We start from the raw sequence: 12,972 nt of genomic DNA on the forward strand, positions 1-12,972 counted from the left end.
ATCTCGTGGATTTCGCGTCGCGCATTAAGCTGGGTTCCCACTGCCGATCAGATCAACTCCAACAAGCCCGACCAAGCGGTCGGGTACTGGTCTGGTTCTGTCGGCATGAGTGGTCGGGGTTCTCGGGTAAGTCGGCATTGGTCGGGCATCCTACCCGATATTTTTTGACATGTAGCGGTCGAGTAGGAAATGGATCGAGAAGCGCTCGGGAAGTGGTCGTGTATTAGTCGAGTAGATGATCGAGTTGATCGTGAAGCAATCGTGTGGCGATCGGATTGACACCTTTTACACGATCTGTACCCGATCCGCTCGACCTCTACCCGAGTTATGTTAGATCGCAACACGATCCACTCGACCTCTATTCGATTTGATGTACAGATTTACTAGACTGCTACCCGATGGCTACTCGACCGTACACGATCACTTCCCGATTGCTATTCGACCATACACGAGCTCTGTACCCGATCCGCTCGACCTCTACCCGAGTTATATTAGATCGCTTTGTACGACTGTAGTACGACCATTACGATATGGTCGTGTAAAGATCTGGTGGCGATCGAGCTGAGGTCCACTTGCTCGAGCTGAGATCGTATAGAGCTCGCGTATAGGTCGAGATGATCGAGCGGAAATCGGAAGGATGGTTGAGTGGACGTCGTGAATGAGTCGTGTGGGGGTCGTGTGTTATCGACAAGAGGTCGAGAAGAAGTCGTGTATACCCTTTTTAGTCGAGCTTGGTCGGGTTTGGTCGGGAAATTTCGGTGATCGGGATGATCGAGTTGATCGGATCGGCAGTGGGAACCCACCTTTAGACGCGACCACAGAGTCGACTTGGACGAAAATAAAAGCTACCGGCTCCATATGCTTAACGTAATCCAGGATCTGCGAGTGTACGCCGAGAAAAAGATTGAACCAAATAAAGTAAAATAAAAAACACTTGGTGTTCGGGAGGCGGGAGCAGTTCCACAAAGCGATAGATCGGTAGTGTGCCGCCATGTTGAGAAAACTGGACACGGAATTGGTTCATGAGCAGGTGCGCGATGTGGAGGACATGGGCGCGTTGGAGTGGGTCATGCTGACTCAGCCACAGCCAACCAGATGGCAGACTTAGGTTCGGATATCAAGGACATCAACGGAAGCCTCAAACTGGCGAAGAAGGAAGTGCCTCTCAGTTTGACGGGCATCAAATTCAACTTTGAGTTCACCTTCCAGACACAGGCGGAAATGGGTCTGCGGTACCTAGTCGGGCGTCTGTCCACAGACCTGACCCGCCCCGCTGCATCTCCATCAGCTAAGTGGATAACACGTATAACGTCATCAGCTCAATCTGTCCCTCGACGGATGTAAAGTGCTGGATGGCGTACGACTAGAAGACCGAAGTGTTCCTATTCGACAGGTTCGGGCAGTGCATTCGAACCACGTCTCTTCGCCGCGACGTGAATTGCCTGGCGATATACTCGGACGGGAACGCGCATGTGTCGTGTCGTGAGGAGCACACCGTCAAGAGATTTGATAGGAACTTTGCTCCTGGGTTTGAACTACTGACCCTCGGTGTAAAAGGCTAAAGCTGAAACCACACAGCCATCCATGCTTTCATTAGATACTACTTATGATATACTGTTTAAAAGCAATCAATAAACGTGATAGAGTATATAATTTCACACCAGCAATATGAAGTTTTCTGTAACCTTGAGGCAAAACGGCCACATGTAAAGATCTCAGTTGACGAGACTTCGGTGCAGTGGCACTTCACAAGGGATGTGAGAGAGAGAGTTGTGCAGTCAGTTCTATTTTTAGAAGGGTGTAGTTTACTATAATTTACTATAAAATAATTTAATTTAACTACATGTTATTTTGACGCTGGAAAGACACACGTTCATTAATCGAATAAAATCCCTCGTATCTTAGAACGTAATTAATACACATCATGGATTTTCCTACCACACGCACCCAGAAATATTAAAAAAAAACAGTTTTTGCAAGTGCCCATAAAGAGAAAACTGCCCTCACATAAATGCTTTCATTTTTAAAGAGTATATAATTTCACACCAACAATATTGAGTATACTGTAACCTTGAGGCTAAACGGCCTTATGTAAAGATCTCAGTTGACGAATTCTATACATAGATGGTGACGTGTACCCAATGCAGTTGACGAGGCTTCGGTGCAGTGGCACTTCACCAGGGATATGAGAGAGAGTTGTATAAAGAAGGGTGTAGTTAACTATAATTTACTATAAAATAATTTACTTTAAGTACATGTTATTATGACGCCGTAAAGACACATGTTCATTTATCGAATAAAATCCCTCGTATCTTAGAACGTTATTAAATTTTACATTCTGTAACGTACACAACAGTGTTCTCTGTTCAGTGACCAATAATATTATACAGTATGGTAATAGAACAGAGATAACTTTGCAAGTTTAATCTATTTAATATAAAGATGAAGTTAAATACATGTCGTGTCATTTAATACATGTTGTAAGTCAATTTGATATATAAGTACACAAAACAAAATGCAACAAGTATTCCTTTTTGGTTAGTAATAACAATTACAAAGTCAATGAAGTATTAAGAAGGGTGTAATTAAAATAAAGTATTATTAATTCACGCAATCATTTACGATATAAACGTTATTCACGGTCATGAGAATGATTTTGACGACAGTGTAGCTTTCTTACGCAGAACTATAAAATAGCCGTTGGAATACATGGGTATGTTGTATTTTGTATCATGTGTAAAATCAAGAACATGCGATCGAAATCATTGTTTTTACTGAAAAGTGTTAAAACCGTCAATAAATATTTCGCAGGCTAAACCTTATACTTCTATACTTCCTTTGTGACCATGGACCGGTGTCCGCTATGTTTCGGAACAGTCTAGAAGACGAAGCTTCTTCCGTGCATGGACACCATTTGTTTCATGGCCTCGATGAGTACGTACTCAACAATGCGCGCGCATCAGGGACTATCCCATCCCGGTGTGTGGCTTGGAACTTCCGGTACCGGAAGGCGACGTGTCCCAATTCGACGACGATCAGCACATCAAGGTGGAACAGACGCTCGAGCGTGCCCTGGCGGCCACGTGCCTTGCGAGGTGAGAATGAGCTAAGGGCCGCTTTTTAATTTAAGAAGATTTGTTATGTTTTAGGTTTTTCTATCGATCGACCATTAACAATGATTCGTATGTGTTGAACTTTAACCAGCTTTAAGATGCGCTACTTTAAGTTCCATTTGTTATAGATTATGCGAATTCAAAATGCGCGTGGTCAATGAAGCAATACACATACATACATATTTCATGTCAACGCGCAGTACACACAAATTTGTGATTCGTTATAATATTAGCCGCGTTCTATGGAAACTGGGCATAATGCATGTGTCATTAATGTACACGTAGGCAAATCAGAGACGATACTTTCCAATTTGAAGGAAGTCTCTTCTAAAAGATAATCAAGCTTAGGCGGAAAGTGTCGTCACTAATTAGCGTGGAATGCACCGGCTAATCTGACAAGACACTTCACGCACATTAAGTTAAGTCCAGTTTTCATAAATGCGGCCCATGTATTGCCTATTGCAATATTTATTATTAATTATCATAATGGAGATGTACATTCCTGTTTTGAATACAGCATCAATACAGTTGTTTCTAATTATCATATAGGGATGTTTTTTTTAATGACCTTCGGTCACTGGGCAAATCTTTATTCCTTAATATTTTCCTTACCGTACCAACAAGCACAGTGTACATGTATTGACGATTTTCGACAAAACCCATACGGTCGTGTTTTCGCATACGCCCGTGGTTCCCATACGCCAGTGTTTCCAATACGCCAGTGTTTCTCATACACCGTTGTTTCGCATACGCTAGTGTTTCCCATACACCCGTGTTTCCCTAACCCGTATTACCCATATGCACGTGTTTCCCTCACCACATTTCCCATATGCCCGTATTTCCCCTATCATCTATACGATAGGGTAACACCAGTGTTTCCCATCCGCGAGTGTTTTCCCATACGCCCGTGTTTCTCTCCCTAGGTGCTAAGAAAAGGACGCCACCCAGCGCTGCGTCGACTGCGAGAACTTGCGTGGCGTCTGTAGCACGCCCTGGTCAAGAGGCAAGGCACTTCATCATGACGACTAGTGGGTGGTCGGTTTCACAGTTGAAGATCTTTTCTCCCATGACTGCCCTTATGTACAGGGACATAGAACAGCGGTTAGGTCCTTGTATGCGCGTAGTAGTACCAACTACCGTATTTTCTAAAGAACTGCACTCTGTGAAAACGGGGCTTAATTCATGTTCGTACATTCTATATCGTCCGTTCAACGCAACATACCATAAAACCGGAAAGTGTCGTCCCTGATTAGCATCTACAGACAGCACAGGCTAATCTGGACGACACTTTACGCAAATGCATTAAGCCCCGTTTTCCTAGAGATATGCTCAAATAAATTCGAACGTATATAGCTTGAATAATATTAGGAATTAAATAAATTGTGTTAAGCATTTTGTTACACTTTACTTAAACATGGCTGGGTGGTAAACTTGACAATGATGTAAGCGTTTAAGATGTGTTTGTTTATTATATTGATTGAACGCGCTTAAATGAGGGAATGAGTATAGCATAGAACCAAATCTTCCACTTAATATAAATCATGTCAACAATTTTGACAATAAAGTTATTGCAACACATGTTAAATTATTATGTTAGCCACTCTGAAATATATTTTGTATAAGCAGTGTGAGCCATTGTTAGTCATACCAATGCAAAGAAGTTCCGACTACGAAATCCGAACATATACGAGCGAACGCGAGACTAGCTTCGGAAGCACGACGTGTTTCTCATGAATACGTGCTTCTTCCGACGGTGCCGAAGCTTGTAAATGTTGAAACCGTAGCTATTGCTATAAGGAATAGTGATAATTTATGGGGTAACTTTTTTACGAAAAATTTTGCGGAATTTGATTTCAAGTAGTTATGTTACTTAAAAAATGCTTTGATAATAATTTTATGAAATAATAAAAAAATGAAGTCAATATTAGGCACTGTTTTCACACATTTTATTTAATACATTAAATAAAATGTCCATAGAATTATGTTCTTTAAAGTCCGTTAGTAAGCCAATGCTTGAGTGTATATTGTTTGATGAACGATATATTTGCAAGAAGGGTCTCAGCAATGTGAAAGGATTTTAAAATATAAAATGCTTTATTTTAACCACTTCCTTAAATCATAGTCGGATCAAGGACGCGCTAGGAAAGCAGCGTAGACTAAGACGAAACGCTAGTGTATTATATACGTCGCAATTAATCATTACACAAATCATGTACATTAACAACCTCAGACATGATATTTATTTGGAAACAGATTTAAAAGAAACTGTGAAGAGAAGTATAAAAAAGGTTTATTTGGAAAATATCATCTTAAATTAAACCATCTGTACAATTAAATAAAAAATATTCAGTCCTTACAAGTGCAGCGAATTATTGATAATTGAAAAGAATGAGCACGTTCAAATACAATTTCTGGAATATTACAAGATTTAATATCACATTTCTGTGATATAATCTGCCGTTTATGATACAAATGTATTTCAGCACTGTATAGTTAGAAGTTCTTCCGAAGGTAGTGCGTTCTTTTCATTCATAAATAACACGATTACACATAACATAAATTATACGAGTCGTTAACATATAAAGGGAGGTTTACAATGCATATATATATATATATATATATATATATATATATATATATTGCATATTCTGTACAAAACAGCACAATATATTGTCTCATGGAATAGGTTACTTAATAATTGGAAAACATATTATATTAAAAATACTTATTTTAACATAATTCAATGGCGTATAAAACTCTCGAAGGACCAGTGAAATAGAATACATCAGTGTTCCGTGAGATGCAAAGCACCAGAGACAAAACACAAACTCGTAAACAATAAACTCTTCACTCGTTTTTCAAATGGAATGTATAGCTACATCATGAAGTTGTATAAATAATTGATAATAATTACACAGTAAAGCGAAAGCTAATTATTTAACATAAAAGGGTGTTGTTTACGGTTTTTGCATTTTGTCCAAGCTCGAGTCAAAATCATTTAAATATTTATATTAGTGAATTGAGCGTCGCCACCAAATTTAAAGAACACAAAAAAAGAAAAGAGCACATATAGATTATTCACTTTTCGCGTTTTTAATTCTGTATAGTTTTATTAATTTCGAATTATGAAGCAAATGTAAATTTGTAATGTTGTCTACGTGCTTAGTGTTATGTCACTCTCTTTTCGTCTTGAATCTGTGACAACTTGTTTGATAATTGTCACTTTGATAAAATGGTGCTCCAGGAAAAAGATAGAACTATAAATGTGCCATTTTCTTTGAATTCACATTGTGTAATGTCAATGCCGTCCTGCTGTTTCATCCAGTTACAAGAATCCGTCTCATTGGTAGGTATAACACAGTTTAACAATTCACAACGCACACACGCGTCCCGTGATTTTGACCATTCCACCATTGACTTTACATCTTGAGCGGAAACATCACAGCTAAAATAAACTACCTTTCTGATCGATTCAGGAAGATAGCCCAGCAGTGTAACCGCACGATTTGTCACATATATTATAAGCGTGTGTAGACTAGTCAGCTTTGGAAGAGCTGCACAGAGAAGGTTAATTGATTGAACATCCATCAGCTGTAGACGTGTAATGTTTTTACCAGTGATGGACATCGATTGTAAGATGCGCCTCTCTGATAATGGTGTTGGAAGAGCTATAGAACACGAACGCATATAGGTGCAGTCTAAATTACTTAAAACGGTACCTCCATAACATGATAAGCTCTTGAGCTTAAGACCCTGTAGGTCTAATTGTAGGTCTGATTGAATCCAGCCTACAAGCTGCAGATACGACAATGATTCTCTCGATTGCGAAATAATTTCCTGTACACGATTTGTATTGTAAAACCATTGTGTGGAGAATTGTGCATCCATGCTTGTGATGTTTGAGATGTTCATATCTATCAACGTATTTAAATCATCGATTTCCTTGATAGGAAAATTTAAATAATTAGGTTTTATATGAGTGAGTGTAAGTTGTAAGCACGGCTGTTTATTCGCCAACCTTTCAATAAAGCCACCCAATAAAATTATTTGTGCGAAATAAGGCGTGGAAAATAGATCTATTATCTGGTCTGAAATAGAAAGCAGCTTGCTTTCCATGTCGCTTGTTATGACATCCATCATGTGCTTTGACATTCTTTCAGCCGCTGGACCACACATTCCACACGTGAAGATAAATAACTGACCGATGTCCAGAATAGACTTACCATCACAATACGCCGACTGTATGGCGCTCATGATGTCTTCAATGCCCGTCTGATTAATTGCAATATGCATCGATGCTAGAAACTCCTGAATAGTTTTGTGTACAAACATGTATGGTATATTCTTTTGCGGGCTAAGCGCCAACGATTTTTTCTGTGTGATAATCCCTGTCTGAAGTAAGTAACCAAGTTGTGTTTCCGTCATATGGTTTGTGATTGTGTTTTTCGCAAAGACTAGCGACGATTCTTTACTAGAGTCTGTTAGTGTTTTAAACGCTAGTGCACATGCAGAGCGAATCAGCGACCCATTAGCCGACATATACTCGTTTTTTCCTGTTTCAAATATGTGTTTTATTTCTTTAACGCAAATTTCTTCAGTGTCAAAATCTTCAAGTTGAAGTTTGTGCAACCCCTTGGCTATGTGCATATCTAGCATATTCATGTATATAGCACATATTGAACCTTCCATTAAACGTCCAACGTAAAACTGATGAACGAGTTGCACACAAATAGCTGGTATTGCCATGAGATTTATCACGCTTTTTCTCTCTAGTTTCATCAAGAAATCATTAAATTTTCTTTGTTGATCCTCTTGCGAAATACCGGCTTTCTCAGCTAAAACATTAATTACATTTTTCGCCAATGTTTGGTAGTTCGCAACGCCCGAAATTTGGAACATACGTGTTAAGCTATCGCTCATTCTGCGATTGGCAAATTTCCATGGTCGTGCGGTTATAATGTTGGTAATGTTTTTTCGCTGTAGGTACAGCGGCATACTCCGGTCTTTAACGCACCTGAAAGCACAGTCCCGTGGCGGAGGAAAGGATAAATCGGGGTGGTACCATTCGTCTGCGGCGTCTGTAAGAACGATGCATTTATGTTCCCAGACACTGTCATCCCAAGCTAGTTTGTTGCTTTTTATGGCATCTTCAATCATCTGACTGACGTTACACATGGATCCGCTGTAATCACGTAAAGACACAAAAAACAGAAATGCATAATCTCGCAAAGTGCCCAGATCACTGAATGGTACTAGTTGTGAAGTCTCCTCACTGGTACTGGCCTTTATCGCGATTTCTTTCTCAGTATTGGTACAATTTTCCGAATGGGCATTACACCAATCAAGAACCAGTTTTGTGGAAAACGTTGTTTTACAACAACCTGGATCACCTTGGATATAAATTGTATTAACCGGATTCCCATCACGATGCAGCAACTCTTTGTAGCAATTCACGTCTGATTTCATCGTTGAAGACTTGTCCATCTCACTCCCGCCATGTATGTCGTCCTGGCCTCTCTTAAGTGCCTTGATGGACGGGGGAACGTAGATCCGTTCCAAAGGTACATCTATGTCAGGATCCAGCATGGACACCGGCACAACACACATTGCCCGGTACTGTTCGATTAACCGCGCCTGAATTTCTGCAAGAAATGGAATAAAATAAACAAACACGCTAACATGTCTAATGAAACATACAAGTAAATTCCTAAGAATGCATTCAAGTATTACAATAACAAAACATCACTTAACGCCCAAACACAAAAATTAAAAACTTTTTTATAGAAATTATTCTTTTCGACTCATATCAGGTAAATTAATGCACATACTTGCTTTATGTGCAAGAAGCATTTTGAAATAAAATTAGATATTTTTAAAATATGTATGACCTTTCTCCATTAGTAACCCGCATATATATTTTCATGATTGTATGTCACAGTTTCTCTTCATAACTTGTGAAAACTTATTTTGTGTCATAAGCCCCAGTGAACTTGACCTTTGACATGTACACCTCAGAAATAATCAATAAAATAATGTTACTATTACGCCAATTGAAAAAGCTGTCTTATTTGTTTTCATTAGCTAAATATCCCTCGAATTTAACATTGACTTAGAGTGACTCAAAAGAAAGACGCTTTAAATTAGGATCTTCCGTTATCATTCGTTATCAAATAATTGCCAGCGCATAGTGCACAGAGAAAAAATAAATAGTAATGACATTTTAATAAAAACAATTTTCGTCAATGTGTTAGCGATTTTTCATTATTGTATTATTTACTAACCGCCCAAAATATTCTTCTTAAATTATATTAAATTTTTGTATTTATAAAATGTTTGCTGTTTATCTGACCTATGATGTTGATTATTATTAACATGGTGATGTTTCATCGTAACATTAATTGTAAAAGAAGACAAACTTTCTCCGAAATAAAACCCCAAATTGTCTAGAATGAATAATCTATTTCAAATCTTGTACAAGTTTCATAATTATTCAGACAATTCATAGCATCCCTAGATCTAATTGTATGCTACATCAAGTCACCTCTCAAAATGTGCAGCTCCATGAGATACACATGCATGCCAATTATGAAGTTGCTACATCAAGTTAAACAGACACTTTTCAAAGAAGTACAAAGAATTCAAATCGAAACAAATTCAATAAAATGCGCTTTAAAACTGACTTAACATATTTGGTATAAACATTTACGCTATACTTATTGTATGTTTACATTTTACATGCATTACTTGATAAAGTTTGAAAATAAATATTTTTCCCGCAAAAAACTTGTGTGTTCTGAAAATATGCACTTTATTAATTACTATTTAATGATTAGTGTAAATGAACAAGTTCGTATGTTAATCAACAACAGTAAACTAAAGAAAATAACAAATAATGAACATACAGACATAAACAGTTGATGTTGTTTTTGTGTTGATGCTGTAATCGTGTTTTATTTTATCACGATGATGATTATTGGATGAGACAGGGAGTTAACAGAAGATGCAACAAATTCTGTATTGTATATGAATTGCCTGTTATTCTTCGAAAAGTCTACCTTACAAGAGCTGTCACAAAGGAGCATGCTAAACTATTCTTCCGCTTTGATAGAATAATGTACGTTTTCTGACAGTCACCTGTTGTAATGACTATAAAGGCATAATTGATATTGATTTTATGAAGTAGTTACAGAATATATGTAAACTTTAAGCTGAATTGAATTTAATTTACTTTGAAAGCGATCTCTAAATTTAAGCTCTGGGCTACCTACGCACGAAATCCTGTTAGTCCAGCCCATTACAACCATACAAATGCAAGGTATTTAGTGGAAAGCATTTTGCTAATGTTAAGTTATACAGACATTGACCAAACTAGCCTTAAATGCAATTCTACCCTAGAACTGCATGGGAACTACCTACAAACACATTAAAAAACAATACCCCCATACATTCTCAAGTTATTGACCGGGACTTTTTTTCTATTTGGTAGCAATTACCTTGCCTTCAGTGACCAAACGAGCAATCCCTCGCTAGACAATCCTGTAACCTACCTACTCGACCAATTTCAACACACTATCTCCATCCTAACTTATGTTATGCAGCGAAACGTTTTGACCTATTTGTAGCAATAGTGACCTTGACCAAACTGGTCCCAAATGCAACCCTAGGAAGGGCAGAGTTATAAGCCTTATCTGCGATCCTGAATGATGATGTCAAAGACACGTGTCGTTTCGATCAATATATTTTGTAGTTACAAAAATATGCACTTGTTGCAGGCAAACTTTAACCTTGATTTAAACGTGTTCTAAATTTCATTTTGAAATAACTCATTTAAATGTTTGCTTGTAATAATTGCTTAACATGTTTCTTTAACCTTAATCATGTTGTATTTTAGCAAAGTGTCATAAAGTGTCACATCACTTCTGGTAATTGTTATCTTTATATGATACAAAACAACGCTGAAAACATGTTAGATCATTGCAGTCCTTGTTTAAATTAAGATAATGCTGCACCTCCTGCTCGGAAATTCGATGGCGTCACAACATCATTCTGATGACTTGTTTACTAAAAAGAGTGCCAGTATGTGTACATTTAAATGGAATATGCATTAATATAATTATGTTGATGTGTTTTTGGATGGATAAAGTTAGTAAAATTTGACATAAAAGTGTACGGATAACATAGCTCTAATTTAAACAGTGAGAATAATCATGTATTGTATTTTGTTTTAGAATTAACACTGACACTGCTGTTCAATGTTTATAAATGGGCAGAGAACAACGTTAACAGAATTTATTAACACAAAAAGATGGTTAGAATGTTCATAGATCACATTAATACAGATATGATAATTAAATCAAGGTATCGAGTTATTTCTTAGATGTATAAACTGTTTCTATGATCAAATAAATACATTCTCAAACAAAAGCCTATTTCGATTAAGTTTTTAGAAAGGAGAAAGCATATCTACTAAACATCAGCATTTAGTGGCGACGGATTTGTATTGTTGTAGAGGTGTATTGTTTTTAATGCTGTGTCATTTTGTTATCCGTTGCGAGGAATACAGTATTTAGGAGATAAACCTTGCCACATTCTGTTGACTAGAGATAAAAACATACATTGGGTCAGGCATTTTAAATTCATTTTGCACAAAGAAACGGGATACAAGTGCAGAAACATGATTTTCGAAGAGTGTTTGGCTTTTTGCTTGATCATGTTACTATCTGAATTTATTATACACATGTTTGTTCTACATGCTAAGAATACGTTATTACATTTGAATTACTCCAATGCCATTGTTCATGATTATGAACAGACATGGGACCTACCGGTTAATGTACTGTTCCATGTTGCCTTATCTTCATTATTCAGCACGTCATCTTTTTGCCTTCGAATTGTTTCGAGTACATCACTTCCTTTCCTTCGTACCATTTCAAGTATATCATCTCCTTTACACTTAACCGTTTCAAGTACATCATCTCCTTTCCTTTGAACCATTTCAAGTATGTGAACTTCTTTTCTTTGTACCTTTTCGACTACGTCATCTCCTTTACTTTGTACCATTTCGAGTACATCATCTACTTTACATTGTACCGTTTTAAGTACATTATCTCCTTTCATTTGCACTGTGTCTAGTACATAATCTCCTTTACTTTGTACCGTTTGAAGTATGTAACCTCCTTTACTTTGTACCGCTTCAATTATGTCATCTCCTTTACTTTGTACCGTTTTAAGTACATCATCTCCTTTCCTTTGTACCGTTTCAAGGACGTCATTTCCTTTCGTTTGTATTGTTTCAAGAGCTTTACTTTTGTGTTCATTTAAAGCATCGACCATTTCTTTTACAAGTTTATCCTTATCATTTTCAAGAGCTTCTTTTATTTTTGCAATCAAATTTTCTTTCAAGTGCTCAAAGGTGGCTGTGACATCTTCAGTAGTAATTGCTAGCATTCCATCCTTCAGCTGTGAAATAGTAAGTGTGCAATACTTATATGATTACCTTGCGTAATATATTTAAAAAAGAGGGCATGAAAGCCTCAAAGTCGCTCACCTGAGATTCAAAGATACTGACCTGTTCTGTGCAGCCCAAGATACCATTTGAACAAAATGTACTTACCCACTTTCATGACTAGTGAATACCCTGGCAACCATGTTTATGAACAGACCAGAACCATTTTCATTCACATCCAAGATATCATTTAAACAAATATTCTGACAATGTTCCATGAAGATTCATAAAGCCATATAAAGAAAAATGCCCCGCATATATTCTCAAAAGAATAGAAGTCGTTTATTCTGTAATCGTCCTATTGGTCGACATATTGAATGTTTTGTTCAAACCAATATTTATAGAAAAAAGTCT

The 12,972-nt window shown here is 37.4% G+C and overlaps 1 protein-coding gene across 3 annotated transcripts in view; it reads right to left on the reverse strand.

Annotated features, from left to right (window-relative positions):
- Positions 1-5,043: 5,043 nt before the first annotated feature.
- The window catches only part of LOC127852756 (uncharacterized), a 224,627-nt gene continuing 216,698 nt past the window's right edge, over positions 5,044-12,972 (reverse strand). For 2 of the 3 annotated variants that reach the window (XM_052386717.1, XM_052386718.1), the window contains exon 5: positions 5,044-8,755. In XM_052386717.1, the coding sequence (XP_052242677.1) occupies positions 6,333-8,755 (2,423 nt within the window). In that variant the 3' untranslated portion in view covers positions 5,044-6,332. The remainder of the gene's footprint in view (positions 8,756-12,972) is intronic. The other variant, XM_052386719.1, reaches the window with a different exon arrangement.

The sequence above is a fragment of the Dreissena polymorpha genome, chromosome 12, assembly GCF_020536995.1.
Source record: "Dreissena polymorpha isolate Duluth1 chromosome 12, UMN_Dpol_1.0, whole genome shotgun sequence".
NCBI lineage: Eukaryota > Metazoa > Mollusca > Bivalvia > Myida > Dreissenidae > Dreissena > Dreissena polymorpha.